Source organism: Sinohyriopsis cumingii, chromosome 6 (assembly GCF_028554795.1).
Source record: "Sinohyriopsis cumingii isolate HCF-2022 chromosome 6, ASM2855479v2, whole genome shotgun sequence".
Classification (NCBI taxonomy): domain Eukaryota; kingdom Metazoa; phylum Mollusca; class Bivalvia; order Unionida; family Unionidae; genus Sinohyriopsis; species Sinohyriopsis cumingii.
In genome coordinates this window covers 64,425,245-64,447,404 of record NC_142966.1, presented here as the reverse complement: position 1 = coordinate 64,447,404, position 22,160 = coordinate 64,425,245, and the positions used below count along the sequence as shown (strand labels likewise).

Genomic DNA, 22,160 nt, shown 5'->3' with positions numbered 1-22,160 from the left:
AACTACTGAACTTGGAAGGGTCAAAAACACACCCTTACATGTGTTAGAATTGGGGATTGAACTTGTTACCAAGAAGTGCAGAGCAGTCAGGGCTGTTCCATTTAAACATACATCTTAGTACCCAGGGATGGCAGTTTTAAAAAAGATATATGCCATGGTACTATGATTTCGCAGAGTTCATATTAAAATGATAAGAAATTTATAAATTGCATCTATGGGTGAGTACCCCCACTTTAAAAGTGCGTTTCCTGATCCCATGTATGTTTTAATGGAACATTCCTCATATATCACCATGGGAAACATGGTGCTTGTTATCCATGGAGCATCCCTATGTGCTTGAAGCAGTTTCTTTCTAAATGGGACTTAGAACCCTTTCAGATCCATGTTCACTCATCTGTCCTGCTTGGGGTTACCTTAAAAGCATAATGTAGTTGATTTAATATACAATCATCCAGTTGCATGAATGGTATTCAGTACTGCTTGTAGAAATGTATCAGTGCAAACAGTCCAAAAAATATATAAAAAGACTTTCTTGTACATGGTCTACAATTGTTTTGTACCTTTATTTTCTCCATTAACTTGAACTGTATACATACAGTTCACCCTCATACATTCAAGGCTCTCATAATAAAAATGTTCGGCACCTAAAATGGGTGGTCAGAAGTTGGTATGACCTGTGAGAGTTTGCATCATTATTTGCAGTGATAATCTTTTTCCTAAAATAATTAATAAACAATTCATTAAGAAAAATGAAAACAGTTCATAAAACAAAAGTACAATTTTGAAAATAAATTTCTAAAAAATAATGACTGGAAATAGCTTAAAAGTTCAAGACTGCATATACCTGCAATGGGAAATTATCGTACAACATGATGTCAGTTTTAACATTACAAGCACTATGACCATTAGTGGATGAATTCAAGACATACCTTGTCATGAATGGAAGAAAGAATAGTATGGAAATATTAAGGCTCAGCTAGGGTAATACATTAATTATCCTGACCTTTCACAGGACATAATTAGTCATCAAGATTGTCATATTTTGGTCAAAAAATAGAATTTATGAATCTAAATATCGGGATTAAATGAATTTGATAATCATATAGTTGATTGTATGTGTATCAGTACTTAAGCTTGGTATTAATGTTTTGCACACATTTTACATATGTAAGGGCATGTCTTGTGAACACAAGGTCAAAATAAACTCAACTGACATGGATTCTGTTCACACTTGCATCAGTAAGTGGTTAACTTTTATCACCCGTTGAGTCATAATTGATTGTTGATCGACAGTTAACTACATTAGGTTTAAACTACAGATCACCTTAATCATACTGTTATGGATCCTCATGGATGTCAAATTAGCTCCGGATTTCTGTATGACAGATTATATATATTTTGTCATCATAAACAGCAAACCCTGGTTGTATTTGTAGAACTAGTCCATTGGCACCTGCACTTCTCTTCCCTCCCCCTGTCGGTTTCACTTCTAAACATGTTTTGACCTACATAAAACCTAATAGCTGACACTATGTTTGCCCCCACCCACCCACCCCCTAAAATAATTCTGCAGTTGTCCCTGATCTAGTCCTCTAAGAAAGTAGGTCTTGGTGTGCGTGCATTTTATGTTTATAATCGGAATAAATTCTAATATGAAACTAGCATGCACAATGTTTATATGCCACTATACATTTTCTTGAGTGGGCTAGGATCTAATATCCATCCAAATGAAAGGTCAATATATACCACCTGGTCATGCTGTTCAAGCTATAGTTACAACTACACAGTATGTAAAATGTATTCCTCTTTCAGCCTTCATATTGGAGTCAAACACAAATCTGAAACAGCGATGAAGTTTTATACAACTTTATACCAGGGATCCTGATATCATCTTGAATGCAACCAGACATTTTCACACATGTTGTGGATACACATTACCATATGTACTCGGTTATAAGACAAGTCCAACTGCAAACAACACAGACCTATATCTGCTGTCGCTTAATGCGCAGGCATATTTGGGTCTAGTTTGTTACAAGTAATCAGTAGAACAAACAACATAGACCCTGATCCACAGGTGCATTATGTTATGGCAGGTCAGAATCTTTGTTGTTTGCAGTTTGACTCGACTTATAAGCAAGTATAGACAGTAATCTACTGATCATAATATATAGCTATTAGACACAAAAACTTTAGACACCTAAATAGGCTTTGCCAGGCAGTAGCATAAAATCATACATATATTTATTTGATTTGCAGTGGATTTCCCCTCAGTTTCTTGGTGTTGTTATTATAATTGTCTGTTCGATTCCCTTCTACTTCATGACTGCCAACATTGGATTAAAGTCTTTTATATCAACATCAGTGAGATTATTTCTCATAAGTTCATCAGGGTGTAAGCACTTAGCCTGTTCTGATCAGATTCTGGCAATCGTGCTCAGCGGTTGCTGTTTTAATCAGTATTGTTTACACTTAGGCACAGTGGGTAGTGCACTCGCAATGACTTTAACTTAGACTGATTCTTATTAATGTCTCAAAGAGGGGTATTGTGTATATATAAGCTTACAATTTTTTTAAAAGAATTGTTTTGAATAGCAAACAAATATAATTACTGTGATGCCACACTTTCAAATTTATTTATACTGTTAATCACTAAAGGATCAAGTTACCCTTCTGTACTGCCTGGTTAACAACCTAACTGTGAGTCATATAGCCCTCAGACACTGAATTTTGTTGGTGATATCTCTATTGAGGGGCTGACAGAGAAACAATGTGCAAACAGATCTTGTAACCTTTGAATTAAGTTTAGTAAGTGACACATGTTTTGATTGTTTGACAAAGAAACAGTGTGTAAACTAGGCCTATCGGTACCTTGTTAAAGTCATTATTTTACAGTTTAGTGGTAAAACAAATCAAAAACAGTTTGGTCTATGATATTTATGATATCCTATGACTGTTTGATACCCAGTTGAACTGAGTACTGTATATGCAAGTGAAAAACTTTGATCTCCCAGTGGTGTCAAGAAAATACTGAGATTTCAGGACCCCTGCTATATGACCATGTTATAATGAAATAATTTACTAGAATGAAAGTATTGATGAATTAGAGACCATTTTAAATTTGCTTGGGTTAGAATGCACACATTTTCCTAGTTATAGTGGGGACATGTGAGCAGAACCAGCAGTGTGTTATTACTTCATAAAAATGATTCTAAATTCTGATTGGCTGAGCAAGTCACATGTACTCAAAAGTCATGCAGAATAGTTTACTTGCAGTGATTTTATTTCACCTGAGGATATTTTTAGATCACAATATGAAAGTAATATAGCAATAGCAAGCTTCTGGTTTACTCGGGACTTTGCCTTTTTGATCTTTAAAATTTACATATTGACCAACAGTTCTCATTGACCAATATCAGATTCAACAGCTGAATAAAATAATGTACTGAACTCAACAAAAGCCCACAGTTGTATTTTATTTTATGCTAGGCTTTGAATTACTGGCTTTTCGGAGTGAAATAATGCATATAATTCACTGGAGTGAAATACAATACATATTTTTTCATTGCCTGTCAATAGACACTGATAACATTATGACCAAGAAATTTAAAGTTATTCTTTGATGCTTGAAGTTGCAACATCTAGTTTTAGGTATGACTTCCTCCTATTGAATCAAGCTGAGTTACAATCCAACAAGGTGCAAATTTTTTTTCTTTTTTGCTTTGATATTTTATTTTGAATTTGGGAAGGAGAATTAGGCAGCATTTTATATTTTTGTGCAAATTTTCACACCGAACATATATTATAAACCACAGACATTGTGCAGCATGAGGTAAGAAATCTGCTCATTCAGTCTGTTGTAAATATTGCTAGCCAATACATTTGAACTTAAAGAAAAAGAAAATTTACTTGCTCCCAGCAAATAATGGATGTATTTCACCTCATGGGTGGAAATATTTTTTTTTCTCCCGCTTGATGAAATATATCCCTAATTCTCTCATATGAACCAAATATCCTCTATATTTGTAACAGTATATACATGTATCTGCAAATCTGAAAAAATAATATAGTTATCTTTATTCAAACTTAATGAGAAATTTTGTCAAAAGTTGCTAAAATCACTTTCTAAAGCAGCCTGTCAAAGGGAATTCTTGATTTCACATTCTGCTGGTCATGGAAAGCATTTGTTAATGTGATGCACAGATGGCAGACACATGCTTCATGTTGAAAAAAGCAAAAGCCTGAAGAAAAAAGTGATACAGAGTGACAAAAGTTCCTTAGATTACTGCTATAATCTGAAAACATGCTCTGTCTATTGCACTATAAAAGAGACAGAAATACTTGCACTTTAACAATTAAATAAAAGAATTTTAGTGGCCTCATTATTTTTATAAAATTTAAATGGTATGCTTTGCAGTCATTTTTGTTCTGTGTAGTAACTTACAAGTCAACCTCTTTTTGCCACAGCCCTAATGTGTGTGGCACAAAGGTCTTCTTCACTCGGGAGGTGTTGAATTTTGTGTTGATTGAATTACCAGTAAGTGGACTTTGCAAACACTTATGTAAATCTTCCATGGAATGGGATTTTGATTTGATTTGAGTGAATGGTTAGCAGAAACATTTGTATCTCCCTCATTACACTCAGATTGATGCAGGAATGTTTAATAGAGTCATTTATCTCTATAAGTACCTTCAGTCCATAGATCATAACTTGGTCAGACCATGCAAAATGTTCACATCTTAATTCCTTCATTTTGGTGCCTGTAGCTTCATTTTGGTCCAGGACAGAAAAGTAATCAGTAGTTTTTTGATGAATAGAAAAATATCCCGAATAAAACTAGACATAGATTGTGGCCTAATTCCTTCAGATATGAAAAAAGCAGCCAGAGATCGAGGAGCAGGCACACAACAGAATGTTTTGAAGTCTGTTTGATGGTTTGATAAACAGGGTCTGGTGTATGAATAGCATAACCACAATCAGAGGCAAATTTGTCACTCAGTATGATTGCTATTTTTCAACATTAAGCTTGCATCAGCCACCTTTGATGTGGTGGAGTATAGATTGCCCTCTTCACTTGCTTATAAGTAAAGTTGGGTCCAACTGTTAACAACATTGACCCTGATCTGCCATCACATAATGCACCAGCAGATAAATATTGTAATACTCATAACAAACTAGACCCACTAGCACATCATGCAACAACAGATCTGGGTCTGTACAGTTGAATCCTACTTATAAGCAAGTACTGTATATACAGTAAGCTTGCAAGTATTTTAATGGTACAGATTAAACAGAGAAACCAGTCAATTACAGATCAAATTCAGATGTGGATGCACACGTAGAGTGTATTCATCATATCTCTAAATATTAAGTCAAAGTTTAACTTTCTTTTTTTCAAGGTGCAGAATCATAGATTAGCTGTAGATTAGTATTTCTTACTACAGTTTTGCAAGGAAATGTCTGAAAACATAATTAATAAAAAAAGCGTTTTGTTCAGTTTTGATGGTCAGCAATGTACCAAATTTGTTTCATTTTGCTTTACAGAAATCTGCTCAGATTATCACTGAGACGGTATATATATAATTTAGTGCATTGCATGTACGAGTGAAAGTGATAACACATAACCACATTTCAAGAATAGTTGACTACACTTTGTCAAACTGTTGTAATCATGTAACCAGTGTACTTTCTAATTTTGAAAGGTCTTAATATAAACACAGACCTATAACTTGAAGGTCAAAATGACCTTAAAAATTAGTGTCTGTGTTTTCAGATTTTTAAAAAAAAATTGACCCTGAAAGTAGTTTCAGTTGCAGTAACTCAGTTTGCATGAGAAAACAGTGATTGATTGATGCTTTTCATGCTACTTAATATTACTCATTATTATGCATGTTTTATATAGGTATTTTTTTAAATTCTGGGCATGCTTTCTTGCAGTGTATCTGCTATAAAATCATAGTTCTCTCCTTGACTGAATCAGATACAGAAAGTTAAACACATGTAAATATATTGAAATATGTTTATGATTATCCTGGATTGCTGAAAAAAAGGAGATTACAAAGGTTTTTCTTTGGATGTTTAATAAATAAGGAAAAACACAGCACAATGAATTTTTAATGTAATCAAAAGCTTTATGGCATTCTGAACTGTTTGGATGGAAAGAATGAGCACACTGTACTGTATATGTATATGAGTTTTGGAAGATTTCATTATCAGAAAATATGGCAGTGATGTCACACTTTACATAACCCACACTTCTGTCACACTTCATGCAGATGTCACACTTTATATAGCATGTGTCACACGTACATAACACGTCACGCTTTACATAACCCATGTGTCACTTCATGCATATGTTACACTTTACATGACCCATATGTCATACTTTGCATAACCTATATGCCATACTTTGTTTGATCTGTGGTTGTAACGTGTCAATAGCAGTCATTAAAAATAAATCAAATATATAATTAACTAGGAAGGTTGATCCTGTTTTTGCTTTTTTTGTGAACAAAGGGGCTGTTTTCTTAAGATCACTTATTAAATAATGTTACATATATTTGATTTCATTTATATTTGATTTCATTTAATTGTCTGTTTGTAAGTTTTAAATTTTTTATTATTTCATTACATGTCAAAGTAATGTAATCTGGTTTACTTGATTTGGCATTTTTTTTTTCTTCAGAAAATTCAGTTTGACCTGACTCTTGTCATAAACACCTAATAATAGAAACAATATTTCAACTTTTGACTTAGTTCTCAACCTTGATTCAGAAATCACTGAGACAAGTAAAAAACTTTCTATTTTTATTTTATTCTTGGAGTAAAATGATTGGTTTTTATCAAGGTCATACTGGGAGTACATGATTTTAGATGTAAACAGCCTATATTTTGCAATTCTGGTTTTTCCAATATTGCGCAGTAGTTAGATTTAATAGTGATGCTTAGAGAGATATTTTTCTCAGTTGGGCTTTTACTTTGGACACTGGTAAGTGTTTGTTTGTGACCAGTTTGGAGTTACATTTTAATTTTTATTCAGATTGTTTGGATTCTAAAGGATTAATTCTTTTTCCTGGAAATACTTGAGTGCTCATACAAAATTCTTGGACAAAGACATTTCTTTAAATTTTATTCAGAATTCAAACACTGGAATATTATTTTCTGTGGTTCACAAAGATCTGTAAATACATCAGCACTATACTGACTATGGTATACATGATCACCTTCCATTTTGGACTTTTCGTTAGGACTCAAACTTGAATTCATTAGAACATCTCATTACCAGGACTTCTAAAATTTAATTCACAGATTATTTTTGGATTATTTCTGGATTTGGTTTCTTAAAACCGTAAGTTCTTAATTTTTGATTTTTTACATTGTTTATCCAGGGAAATAAATTATTTGTTAAATTTTTCAAAGTTTGTTATTTTCACTCTTTCTTTTGTTACTGTTTATTAGAGCCTAAACACATAACATAAGAATAAACAAACAAAACTTAATGTTAAATGTAGGGAAAAAAAATAAAACTTAATGTTAAATGTCAAAACAAAATATGCATTCAGATGAATAAAACTTCATCCGAACAGCTGAGATTTAAACAATTATTACAAATATGAAGCTACAAATGTAACTATTACAGGAAACATTTAAATGAATTTTGCGTTTGAAAATATCAGCCAGCTTATTTTCAAAGCAATGTACTGAAACAATTATACAAATAATATAGACTCTGATCTGCTGGCACATTATGTGTGATGTTAGATCAGTGTCTTTGTTGCTTGCCGTTAGACCCAACTTATAAGTATGTATGTATGGTACATCATGCAAAAACACTTTATGGATCTCATCACTATAGTATGGTATTAGCATGGTATTGAGATGATAAATGTAATATTATGAAAAATTAACTAATTTCACTCAGTGCTGGTTTAAACGAACCCTTTTCTTTTTCCATTGTTCACTTCATCTTGCTTTTTGTTTTGGAGTCAGTAAATAAATTGATCTCAGTATACTAATATTTTTTTAGGCAGGTGTGATTTTTCTTTAATTTTTTCATAGCAAATATATCTTTTCTGAACTTTGACAATGTTTTCAATAGAGTGAAACTGTTCATATCTTTTATGAACTTTTTTATATAATAATACAGAGTGGACAATATTTCCAATAGAGTGAAGCTGCCATTATTTTTATTTATGAGTGGTACCCATGTGTCTGCATGTCTGAGTGTAAAATAATGCCATGTTTTCTGGGGTTTATTTAAGTAAAGCTTTTTGGGAATGATGTTTTTTTGTTATTTGCAAAGATTTGTGACATGAAATTAAGACAGGGTATATTATTTATATGAAGATAACAGAAATTAAAAAAAACAATATCAAACAGCAGTTTACATTGCTGCCAGATAGAAATTTCCTGTATAAATTATGGAACAGTAAGTAATACTCTTGGATAATTCATTATCTTCTTACTGCTGCATGTATTCTCTTTTTAGTACAATTCTTTCCTTTGATGAAGCTTGTTAATTTCTTCTTTCACCCAATGGCTGAATTTTACAAGGTACAGCACTCTCTCACTGTAAGAACAGTCTATTATTATTACATGGTTCCTGGATATGGTCATTGATAGCAAAATGATAGTTGTCATGTACTTCATTATAAGATGGTCTCATTATAAGATGGTCCCACTATTAGATTGTTCCTTTATAAGATGGTTCCATTACATGTTGGTCCCATTACAAGATGGTCCCACTATCAGATGGTCTCATTATGCGATGATGGTCCCACTGTCAGACTGTCCTATAGTAAGATGGTCCCACTATCAGATGGTCTCTTTTCAAGATGGTCCTGCTGTAAATTGGTCCCACTATTAGATGGGCTACTCTGTGGTTTATGGAAAGTAGTTTCAGTTGAGACTGGGCACTCTGCAGAACCCATGCTTACTAAGCAGCATATTTCTCGCTGTATGAATGCAAACAATTCTGAAGTTTGTGGCTAGCATTTAGTCAATTCTGATAATGTTATGATGTATGTAGATGAGTACATGGACAGCAGTACATGCACACATAATTTCATATGGAAGATTTTAAATTTTTTTTCACTTTACATTTTTAATTTTCTGCTGAGCTTCTACAGAACAGACTTTTAAAAAAATATTCATGGCTCAGGACAACGTTGATTTATTTATTTCTATAAATATTTATTTATTTATTTATAGCCGAGGAAGAAAAATGTGCGTTTTGCTGATCTTTGTTGCAATGAAACAGAGGAGACAGAAGACTCTAATGGAGTCCTGCAAGAGAAACTGTTTGTTAAAACTGGTAAAGGTAGGAAGAAATATTGCCAATATCTCAGAGTAGAGTGTGAATCACTAAACTGTATCAGTATTGGACAGTTGTCATATCCAAGCATTGAACAGTTTTCATATCCAAGTATTGGACAGTTGTCATATCCAAGTGATCCTATGTAAGACAGGCTCAAACTAGAATAAAACAAATCAGAGAAAAGTACCTTCTAACAGAATAAATGCTAGTGAAGTGAGAGAGAAATCAACCAAATTATTTTTTTTGTTAATATGCAGTGATTAAAATTATCAAACAACTCTTATTTTGTTAAATAGACAGAAATTTTCCAAATTACAAACAAGAGAATAAATTTATATTTTTGCTTACTTGGCATTTTAGCTTAAAAAAAAAGAAAAGTCATGCATATGCTGTTGTTTTCTCAATTTTTTTAAAAAGAAATCAGTGTTTTGGATTTATGTTCAATTGACATGATTTTAACTTCAAAAACAAACAATGGTGTTATTTAAAATGTTAAAAAGTGACTGTGTGGTTTTGAATTGCGTTCATTTGGCATTTTAGTTTTTAAAACATGTCAGTGCAGTTGTTTCATAAAATGTGTTAAAAATTAAAATTTTTAGAATTGTGCTAAATTTGTCATTTTACTTTTAAAAAAAAATCAAAACATATGTCATTGTTTTCTTTTAATACTTAAACTGTTTAAAAATGACTTTTTGAATTGTGCTCAGTCAGTATTTTAATTTAAAAGGAGAAAAAATAAATAATCATTCTGTTGATTTCTTGAAATGTTTTAAAAATGACTATTTTGGAATTGTTCTCCATTGACATTTTAATTAATATAAAAGTAATGCAGTGATGGTTGTTTTCTTCAGAGGTTTAAAAAATGACTAGCGAAAAATGCCCAATACTGACAAAAACATAATGAAATATCATGACAGTATCCATTTTTGTTCTAAGAATTCTGCAGGTGCTTTCCAGAAAGTATTTTCTGGAAGAACTTTATAAAACTGTGAAAGAATTTTCTTCACCTGTATATTTAGTGGTTACTCCTTTGTTAAAGGTTGGATCAGTTGTAAGCAACATGGGTCATAAACTGGCAGATCAGGGTCTATATTGTTTTGTCTACTGATTACTCCCAGTAAACTGCAGACACAGATCTGCTGACAAATGATGCAAATTTAAGCAGATTTGGGCCTATGCAGTTTTTTTTCAGTTTGATAAGACTTGTATGCAAGTATATATGGTATACCATATAAATGCTTGGGATGTTGCCACGTGAATCGCTATTCACATGGCTATCTGCTTCCATGATGGTTGCGCTGCACCTCAGGACTGCATACTGTATTTTGTTTGGAATCTCGACTGGATATGGGCACAGTGTATGCATATGAATACTGTATTTTATTTGGAATCTAGACTGGATATGGGCAAAGTAGCTATGTAAGCATATTGTATTTTGTTTGAAATCTGGACTGGATATGGGCACAGTGTATGCATATGAATACTGTATTTTATTTGGAATCTCGACTGGATATATATATATACTGTATGCATATATATATACTGTATTTTATTTGGAATCTAGACTGGATATGGGCATAGTGTATGCATATGAATACTGTATTTTATTTGGAATCTAGACTGGATATGGACATAGTGTATGCATATGAATACTGTATTTTATTTGGAATTTAGACTGGATATGGGCACAGCATATGCATATGAATACTGTATTTTGTTTGGAATCTAGACTGGATATGGGCACATTGTATGCATATGAATACAATATTTTATTTGGAATCTAGACTGGACATGGTCACAGTGTATGCATATGAATACTGTATTTTATTTGGAATATAGACTGGATATGGTCATAGTGTATGCATATGAATACTATATTTTGTTTGAAATATAGACTGGATATGGTCACAGTGTATGCATATGAATACTGTATTTTATTTGGAATTTAGACTGGATATGGGCACAGTGTTTGCATATGAATACTGTATTTTGTTTGGAATCTAGACTGGATATGGGCACATTGTATGCATATGAATACAATATTTTATTTGGAATATAGACTGGATATGGTCACAGTGTATGCATATGAATACTGTATTTTATTTGGAATCTAGACTGGATATGGGCACAGTGTATGCATATGAATACTATTTTATTTGGAATCTAGACTGGATATGGTCACAGTGTATGCATATGAATGCTGTATTTTATTTGGAATATAGACTGGATATGGTCATAGTGTATGCATATGAATACTATATTTTGTTTGAAATATAGACTGGATATGGTCACAGTGTGTGCATATGAATACTGTATATTACTTGGAATCTAGACTGGATATGGGCACAGTGTATGCATATGAATACTGTATTTTATTTGGAATTTAGACTGGATATGGGCACAGTGTATGCATATGAATACTGTATTTTGTTTGGAATCTAGACTGGATATGGGCACATTGTATGCATATGAATACAATATTTTATTTGGAATATAGACTAAATATGGTCACAGTGTATGCATATGAATACTGTATTTTATTTAGAATATAGACTGGATATGGTCATAGTGTATGCATATGAATACTATATTTTGTTTGAATATAGACTGGATATGGGCACAGTGTATGCATATGAATACTATTTTATTTGGAATCTAGACTGGATATGGTCACAGTGTATGCATATGAATGCTGTATTTTATTTGGAATATAGACTGGATATGGTCATAGTGTATGCATATGAATACTGTATTTTATTTGGAATATAGACTGGATATGGGCACAGTGTATGCATATGAATACTATTTTATTTGGAATCTAGACTGGATATGGTCATGGTGTATGCATATGAATGCTGTATTTTATTTGGAATATAGACTGGATATGGTCATAGTATATGCATATGAATACTATATTTTGTTTGAAATATAGACTGGATATGGTCACAGTGTGTGCATATGAATACTGTATTTTATTTGGAATCTAGACTGGATATGGGCACAGTGTATGCATATGAATACTGTATTTTATTTGGAATTTAGAATGGATATGGGCACAGTGTATGCATATGAATACTGTATTTTGTTTGGAATCTAGACTGGATATGGGCACATTGTATGCATATGAATACAATATTTTATTTGGAATATAGACTGGATATGGTCACAGTGTATGCATATGAATACTGTATTTTATTTAGAATATAGACTGGATATGGTCATAGTATATGCATATGAATACTATATTTTGTTTGAAATATAGACTGGATATGGTCACAGTATATGCATATGAATACTGTATTTTATTTGGAATCTAGACTGGATATGGTCACAGTGTATGCATATGAATACTATATTTTATTTGGAATCTAGACTGGATATGGTAACAGTGTATACATATGAATACTATATTTTATTTGGAATCTAGACTGGATATGGGCACAGTGTATGCATATGCATACTGTATTTTGTTTGGAAACTAGACTGGATATGGGCAAAGTAGCTATGTATGCATATTGTATTTTGTTAGGAAACTTCTCCATGGTAGGTCATTTGGTGGGTTTCATTAAGGAGAGTAGATACTTGTACATATTGCATTTTTTTGGAGTGTGTGATTTGTTTTTTTTAAGTAGCTTTAAAAACATTCAGTCCTGTTGCTACAATGGCTGCAGCGTAGCAGTTTAAAGTGATGTCTAGCACTGGGGCATCATGCCTCAGACATGTAGCATCAGGTACCATCCAGTCACATTATACTGACAAGTGATCATCCATCCCTAACACTAACCTCTTAATGCTGAGTGCCAAGCGAAGCTGCTACTAGTATAATTTTTTTAAGTCTTAGGTATGACTTGTCTAGGCTTCGAACCTGTGACCTCCTGCATTTGAGGTGGGTTGCTCTAACTACATAGGCCACTGGAGCAGTCATATTTTGTTTGGAAACATTAGAAATGCTTTGGAAGTTTTGATGTAGAGTGTAGCTATAGTATCTGTTTACTGCAACAAACCCCAAGCAACAGAATTAAACATTAAGTATACTAACACAATAGCACAGTGACAAAATATTGGACAAGAGTACACTAAATTAGAATTCAAATCACTTAAGTGACTGCCAAGTTCAAAATAAAGTGCCTATAACAAGGGTGTGCCTTTTGTTTCTCTTTAGAGTTATTAATATTTTTAGTATTTTTGTCCATCCTTCCATCCATCCATCCATTTTTCATTAACACTTTTCCTGACTTGCGCTTTTGTTGTTACCCATCCAAATTTCACAGAAGCAAATATACCAATAAAGCATTGATCAAATTAAACAAGTGCAAACATATAATTCCTTCCATTTTCCTGTATACTTTGTAATTATAAATTTCATATATATTGAATTTTTGACAGCTCTTACTATTCCCTAACAGACATTATGAGTTCAGGGAACTACAGAATATAGATGACCCCATCTTTTTTTCTCAGTTTCACGTATGTATTATTTAGTTCATTACTATATATGTTAGATTCTTTACAAAAATCCTTTCTTGCCAGGTGTAGATGCACAGAAACCTCCAAGGCCTGAGTCAGCTAAACTGGGTACAGCTTCACTTGGATTTCCTCGAGGACCTGAAAAGCTACGTGTAACTAGTGCTGAACCTGTACGGGCAAGTACAATTCCTCGACCAAAACCTCACATTGTACGGCCCCTGGCAGCAGCTCATATCATTACACAAAACCCGCAAATACCAGCAGGAGGGAATGGACATGTAGAAGACAGGAAAATAGTGGTGGTCAATAGCGATTTCATGGAAAAGGTGCCTGCCATGCTCAGAGCTGGAAACTTAGGAGGAGTGCATAGTCCAGGACAGCCTTCTTCCACACAGGCTGTTCAGTTGACAGGAACCTCAAGTTATCCACACCATGGCATGGAGCAAAAAACAACGTATGCAGTATCGAGCATAATCATGCCTAAAACTGGAGGTGCTCCTTTAATTATGGCAAATGGACTATCAAGACAATCAACAGTGCCAGTTTCAAGCACCACAGTCCCATCTCAGGCTGGCTTAAATGTTAAGTATGAAGGGGCAGTGTACAATGATAATGGTTTACGGATCGATCGAACTCCTACGGATGATGAAATCAATCATTTGTGGGAGAACGTTAGGAATTGTTTGAGTCGAAATAACCATGCAGGACCAGCAGTGTCAAATTCAGTTAACTACACAAATAATGAACTTCATCAACCTCAGTTGTCACCATCGCGACAAGCTGCACCTGTGTCCAATAAATACATTGATGGCAACGCTTTAGGTCAGTTTACAAGTTTGAACAGGGTTGCACCAAATTCACAGTCACACTTGCAGCAACAACAGCAACAGTATCAAACATCTATTTATGGTACTAATAGTTTGCGCAGACAAAATTCATCGGAAAATGCAAATGGGACTGCTTCAAAACGGTATGGTTTGTTGCATCAGCGGAGACAGCAGCAGAATCCTAACAGCCTGAAGGCCCGCAGCAGACTTTCAGCAGGCAAGTCACAACAGTATGCAGTATATCAGGCCCCAGTTCCAAGTTACAGTGACCCACAACAGAGTGGTGTACCCCCTTTTCTACCAACACAGGAGAGTAAGTAGTCAAACCTAACCGAGTCAGTCAACATTTTCATTTTTTGTGGATGAAAGTTAGTAATAAATTTATTCATATTTTTATATCCGACCACAACAGTGGTAAGGCATATAGTGTTACTGCCTGTCTGTCCAGTACTGGTTAGGTTTTAATTTTAGGTCATTTCAGGGATTGGTGGGGTTCCCCAAACCTATTTCTAGAGTTAGATTTATTGAAGTGAAGTTTGTTTTTATTAGATAGGGAGACATAGGTAAATTATCTGGCAGCAACTGTAGTTAGAAGTAGTATGAAGTTTTTACAAGCCATATACAGTGGGAGCACAGCCTAGATTGAGATGCCACATTCCAAGGAACCCTTCATTGTATATTAATATCTCTTTGCATTTTATTATTTTTCAAAGTTGACAGTAGTTGTTTTCAGGTGGCATTGAGAATTGTACCCTATGATGGATCAAAGAAATTATTCCAGTACATGTGCTACATGCTTGAAATCATCCAAAGCAGTATTTCTCCTTTCCATGCAAACTCCTGGAATTAATTGACACATACCCATCCACACCCTGTTTGAAGTTAGATGTTGTTCCTATATTAAACCTGCCTGCTGCAGTATTGTCACAATCATGACAGTTTTAGGGGTCCAAAGTATTGCCTATTTATTGTTTGTGTACTGTCTTACTGAACCTTGTAAATGTATTGTTTGGTACAGGTAGATTTTCTTTCTTTCTAGTGATGGTTTTTGTTATTTAAATTGTGCCAGAAAGGTATGTAGCATATACAATTTGATGAAGATGACTTCTTTACAGAAAATTACTTTTTGGAGACAAAGATAGTTTGCCTCAGAAGGGTTATATAAATTCCACAGTTTAGCCTACCTTCATCATTGAGTACACACTGTAGATGGAATGAAGATTGGTTTAGCGTTAACTGAGTACACACAGTGAATGTAGATGGAATAAAGACTGGTTTGGAATTAATTGAGTGCACACTGTAGATGGAATAAAGATTGGTTTAACATTAATTGAGTACACACTGTAGATGGAATAAAGATTGGTTTAACATTATTTGAGTACACACTGTAGATGGAATAAAGATTGGTTTAACATTAATTGAGTACACACTGTAGATGGAATACAGATTGGTTTAACATTAATTGAGTACACACTGTAGATGGAATAAAGATTGGTTTAACATTAATTGAGTACACACTGTAGATGGAATAAAGATTGATTTGGAATTAATTGAGTACACATTGTAGATGGAATAAAGATTGGTTTAACATTAATTGAGTACACACTGTAGATGGAATAAAGATTGATTTGGAATTAATTGAGTACACATTGTAGATGGAATAAAGATTGGTTTAACATTAATTGAGTACACACTGTAGATGGAATAAAGATTGGTTTAACATTAATTGAGTACACACTGTAGATGGAATAAAGATTGGTTTAACATTAATTGAGTACACACTGTATGCATAGAATAAAGATTGTGTTGGAACTGAGTACACACTGTGTATATGGAATAATGGTTTATCATTAATTTATTACACATTGTGTAGATGGAATAAAGATTGGTTTAGCATTAATTAAGTACACATTGTATATGGAATAAAGACTGGTTTATTATTAATTTAGTACACTGTGTATATGGAATAAACACTATGTACTAGATGGAATACATATTGGTTTAGCATTGAGTACACACTATATAAAGGGAATAAATATTGGTTTAACAATAACTGAGTACACAATGTAGATGGAATAAAGATTGGTTTATTATTAACTGAGTACACACTGTGTGGATGGAATAAAGGTTAGTATAGCATTTAACTGAGTACACATTGTGCAAATAGAATAAAGATTAGTTTGAAATTGAGTACACACTGTGTAGATGTAATGAAGATTGGCTTAGCATTAATTGAATACACACTGTAGATGGAATCAAAATTGGTTTAATATGAGTGCACACTAGATGGAACAAATACTGGTTTATTATTAACTGAGTACACTAAAAATGGAATAAAGATTGGCTTGGAATTAATTGAATATGTAGAATCTGTAGATGGAATAAAGATTGATTTAATGTTAATTGAGTACACACTGTGTAGATGGAATAAAGATTGATTTAATGTTAATTGAGTACACACTGTGTAGATGGAATAAAGATTGATTTAATGTTAATTGAGTACACACTGTGTAGATGGAATAAAGATTGATTTAACATTAATTGAGTACACACTGTGTAGATGGAATAAAGATTAGCTTAGCATTAATTGAATACACACTGTGTAGACAGAGTAAATATTGGTCTTGGAATTAATTGATTGATCTCCATGTTGCAGTGATGGACCATGGTATTCCATGTATCAAGGGAAAAGATTATCCCCAACAGAAAATATATGTATCATGAAGTCATAATTACTTTATCTAACAAGAAAAGGATTAGGTTTAAACATTGTTTCCACGTTTCGTATACCACAGTCTCAACTGTGTTTGGAGAAAGTAATGTACTGAAGAGCATAAAGATTAAAATGGGGGTGGGGATTAACATTCAGAGTGAATGTATTGTATTGGTGAAGAAATTCTGTAAAAAGGAGACAATGAGAAGCCTTTTAGTAAAATTCCCATGTCACCATGACTAACCATTCAGAGGTTAAAGTAGGATTTCCAAGATGGCTATCATAGCCACCATTTTCATTTAGGACCAATGAGATGTCATAAGAAATCTTTTAGTGAAAACTTCATGTCTGTATAACCATCGGTTAAGGTAAAAAAGTACCAGACAATAATTTTAAGATTTACTTATAACCAACTAGATACAATACACGTATCATGAGAAAGTATTTCAGTGAAAACACTATGTCACTATGCTATCTGTTAAGGAAAAGTAGCAATAAGAAAGATTTTCAATATGGTCACTTTGGCAGTCACATTGTCAGTATATTTCATTACCATTTTCATTTAAGACCAACCACATAACATATGAGTCTTTTTAATAAAACACCCTTTCAGTTTGACCTTTCAATAAAGAGAATAGCTATAACAAGATTTTCAAGCTGGCCAGCATGGTGTCTTTTTGAAGGTCTGATTGATACTTACATTTTCATTCAGTATCATGAGATATCTTATGTTTAAGTTAAAACATAATGTTAATATGACCATCCATTCTGGACTAGTAGAAATAAGATATTCAAGATGGCTTTCAATGTGGCCATACTGGATGTCACCATTTTCAATAATGAGCAACTAGATGTCATAAGAAGTCTTTAAGTGAAAATCTTACATTGTAATGTTCATCCAGTTAGGAGAAATTGCAATAATAGCATTTGCAAGTTTGATACCATGCCATCCGTAATGGATCTCCAAGTAGGTTTAGGTATCCTCCAATGGATTAAATCCTTACAATACAAAGACAGCTTTTAAAAGAATATGAATTGTAATCATTAAAATGTCCAAGACATTCACAGCTGGAACATCATCATATCATGTACGGTTTAGGTCAGATCAGTGACATTTTCATTTAGTGCAAACAAGAGGTCATATGTCTTTTAGTGAAACACAATATTGATATGACCATCTGTTTAGGAAGAGTAGCAATAACAAGACTTTCTATATGACCACCAAGGTGGCCATATTGGATGCCTAACTGGTACCATTATCAATTAAGAACAGACACCATAAGAAGTATTTCAGTGAAAACCACATGCCTATGTGACCATCAGTTCAGAGGGAAAAATAATAGCTAGATTTTCAAGACGGCCACTGTATTGGTCAAATTGTATGTCCAAGTGTCACCATTTCAGCTGTGACCAACTAGTCATGAGAAGCATATCTTTTCGCAAAAACCCCATGTCGTATGACAGTCCATTCTGATGAAGTAGCCATGACAAGAATTTCATCAAAACTGCCATTGTGTCCACGTTGGATGTCAGATTGGAACCACTTTCATTTAGGAGCAACTATAAGTCTTAAGTGAAAACCTCATGTTGATAACAACATCTATTCAACAGGAGTAGAGATAACAAGATTTCATTTTTAAGATGCAGACTGTAACAGTCATATTCAAAGTCCCATAGCAGCATTTTTGTTGACTAGGAAAACTAAGTCCTGGGGATGAATCTGTGTTTCATGCCAATCCTCCCAATTGTGCAAAGGTTGGTTGCTTAACTTGTAGCATCATTATGTGCACATTATTGGCCATATCATGCATATTGAAATGGGAGCTAAGTAAAGTGCCTTTCCCAAGAAGTAGATGAGGAAAAGTAAAGATATTAATCTTACACCAGCAGACAGATGATAGACAGATGATAGACATAAGATGGCATTGGATGACTGGATGACATACAGATGATAGACTTCAGATGACATTGGATGACATACATCAGATGAGAAACATATAATATACATCAGATGACTTTGGATGACAGACAGATGATAGACATCAGATGATATACCATCATATGAGCTCTTTTTGTTTATGATTATTAGAGCTAAAAGTACCACCACCAGAGTAATACTTATGTCTTATCTATGCTCTGTAGGTAATGTTAACACTTTTAATGCAGTATGAAACTCCTTTTGAAGGTATGCACCCTTTTTTCCTCACACCCCCAGATAACATTTACTTGCCCATTTATAAGGTCAGACTGAAATTTAGCTTGGACAGACTCAAGTTTATAAAGTGCTTACCCATGGTCAAGTCAAAAAATTGATAGTGTGAGAGAAAGATCATGTTTAGTTTGTAATGCTTTATATTCTACAAGTTCTTCTATAGTCTGCCAACTTGCCATATTACACATAATGATGCAATAATTTAGCATTCATATGTACAGCATGCTTCTGTTACATAAATGCTTGCAGTTCTATTTATCAGTCCTTTAATTCATAACACTCTGTAGAAAACTGTCACTTGTGTCATGTGATCAAAGTCAGTTCATCCCTATGCAGGCTCAGGAATGTAGAATATGTTCAAAGCGCCTCTCCATAAGAAGATGACAGATGAAGGCTTGGGCCATGGTGGCTCTGTGGAAGATGACAGATGAAGCCTTGGGCCAAGGTGGCTCTGTGGTCAGCACCCCCTGACTCACATCAGAAAGTGTACAAGATGGAATCCTACCTTTGGCTGTGTCCAAGCTGGCTATGATGATGTATCCTTGGGCAAGGTGCTTCACACCAGTTGTCTCAGAACTAAATAACCTATTGGTGTGATGTGCCGTAAACACCAAACCAAACCAGTAATAGGTCACACCACCTTTCGCAGATATGACAGTGTGAATGCTTACTAATGAAGCATGTTTTGGCAAATACACCACTCCCGCGCACATCGGGGTCCAGAAACATCGACCACAGTATAAGTGAGGCGCGAGTTATCGAGGGACCTATAAAATAAGCCCAAAACCAATAAAGTGATTGACGACATAACGGAGAAATAACGGGGGGGGGGGGTAGGCAGATTATACTGTTGAATACTCACTTTATAATCGTTCTGAGATTAACTGTTAATAAATATCTCTTCATAACGGTGTACTTTATTATTTCCTCATAGGACAACATTAATTTCAGGATAAATTACAGTATATTGAGGCGATCATCGAAAACATTATTCCACGTGGTTTCCGTTCGCTTAACATGTGTACCACTTCACACATTGTGTACTACGTCACTAATTTTTATGTTGAATTGGATACATTCTAGTTTTATTGTTTGATCCAAATTAGACGTTTTTTTATATACAAAAGATCGACTCTTTTCGAGAAACAGTGTCGATCGAACAATAGATAGATAAATAGATTTGAATGTGATAGAAGTAAAATGGAAAACAAAAAAAAAACCAAGGGTTAATCAGTACTAACATTTAATTGGTCTACAAATTTAAAACAATGTAAATTAGAACAAGTTAATACTTGCCGTTTGTGCCATGCTCGACAAATATCAATTCACTTTTTGAAAAAATCAGTTATTTGTGTGTGTGTGTGTTACTCCTTGGTTTCTCTGCTGCCGAGCAAAATCCCTCAAATTTCTCAACTGCATGAGCTTTACGTAGTCAACATTTTGGGTCTCCAGCCACCTTATGGCAATATCAAAATATTTGATTGCTTCCTGTGCAGAGGGGTGGGGGGTGCGACATCTGCGTCTGCATCACTTTCAACACTTGTGTTACTCCAGTTAGAATCGTCTTCTGCTGCAAATTTGTTCACTATAGAAATAATTATAGTTTCATCTGACATGTATTCGGCTGTGGGGCAATCATTGTCAGCACAAATCCACTCCTCCATATCATCAAGAGAAACGCCCATCTCAGGACCATGAGTCTGTATGAATTTCTCCCAAACAGCCTCGGCATTAATGACATCAGTTTCACTGAAACATTCGAAGTCGCTATCATCGTCGTTGTCTCTGTTATTGTTTTGCTTTACGTCAAAGGCAGCTCCAAGACCCTTAATCCAGCACCCGAGGTCTCTTGTAATCGATTTTTTTTTAATGCAACAAACACTTCCCCAAGTTGTTGATCAAAACAAAGCCGGCATGTACAAGTAATTAGGTTCTCACAGAAGTACTCACGGGTTTCGATGTGACGGTCGATTGACTCTTTTCATGTTTTCAATGAACAGAATATGTTGTGATTATAATGTTTACACTGAAACGGAATTAAAGGATTAGAACGTGACTTTCACACAGGAAGACGTTTAATTGGTGTTTATTTCATTCTCTGTTGCCACCTGTTAGCATTTACCAGAAGTTTTCATTGATCGATATTTCATCAGACTGTTTATTTACAGTATACTGATAACTATTTATCATAAAATCTTACATAATATATGATATCTTTAAACAGAGGTCTTGCTAGGATTTTAAAACTGGGTCTTTCTGCCTCTGAATTCAATCACTAAATATCAGTACATTTTCTCACTCGACCGCTAGTCAAAGCCTTTGAACTAGCCACCTAGCTGTTGCATTATGTTCTTTTTTTTTTTTTTAATGTACTCTTATAAAATGGCAACAGTACATCAAAGAGTCTTTCAGTCACTGAATTCTGTCATTGTAATATCAGCACAGTTAACTGATCAACACATTTTCCCACAAAGCAGGTGGCTGAAACAGGACCGGCAAATCTTTGAATTTTCCCGCACACCTATTACACGCATATGGAGGACTCCCGCCTCAGTGATTTTCTGCGTCCCAGATCAAAAATTGGCATCCAAATACGCGTAATTAAGCATTTTCGAGATCTCTGA

The 22,160-nt window shown here is 34.1% G+C and overlaps 1 protein-coding gene across 3 annotated transcripts in view; it reads left to right on the top strand.

Annotated features, from left to right (window-relative positions):
• LOC149797091 (uncharacterized) overlaps nucleotides 1-22,160 on the top strand; it is a 73,690-nt gene that overhangs the window by 12,792 nt on the left and 38,738 nt on the right. For all 3 annotated transcript variants that reach the window (XM_089961762.1, XM_089961763.1, XM_089961764.1), the window contains exons 5-6: nucleotides 9,212-9,320; nucleotides 13,848-14,924. In XM_089961762.1, coding sequence (XP_089817888.1) covers nucleotides 9,212-9,320; nucleotides 13,848-14,924 — 1,186 coding nt within the window. The remainder of the gene's footprint in view (nucleotides 1-9,211; nucleotides 9,321-13,847; nucleotides 14,925-22,160) is intronic.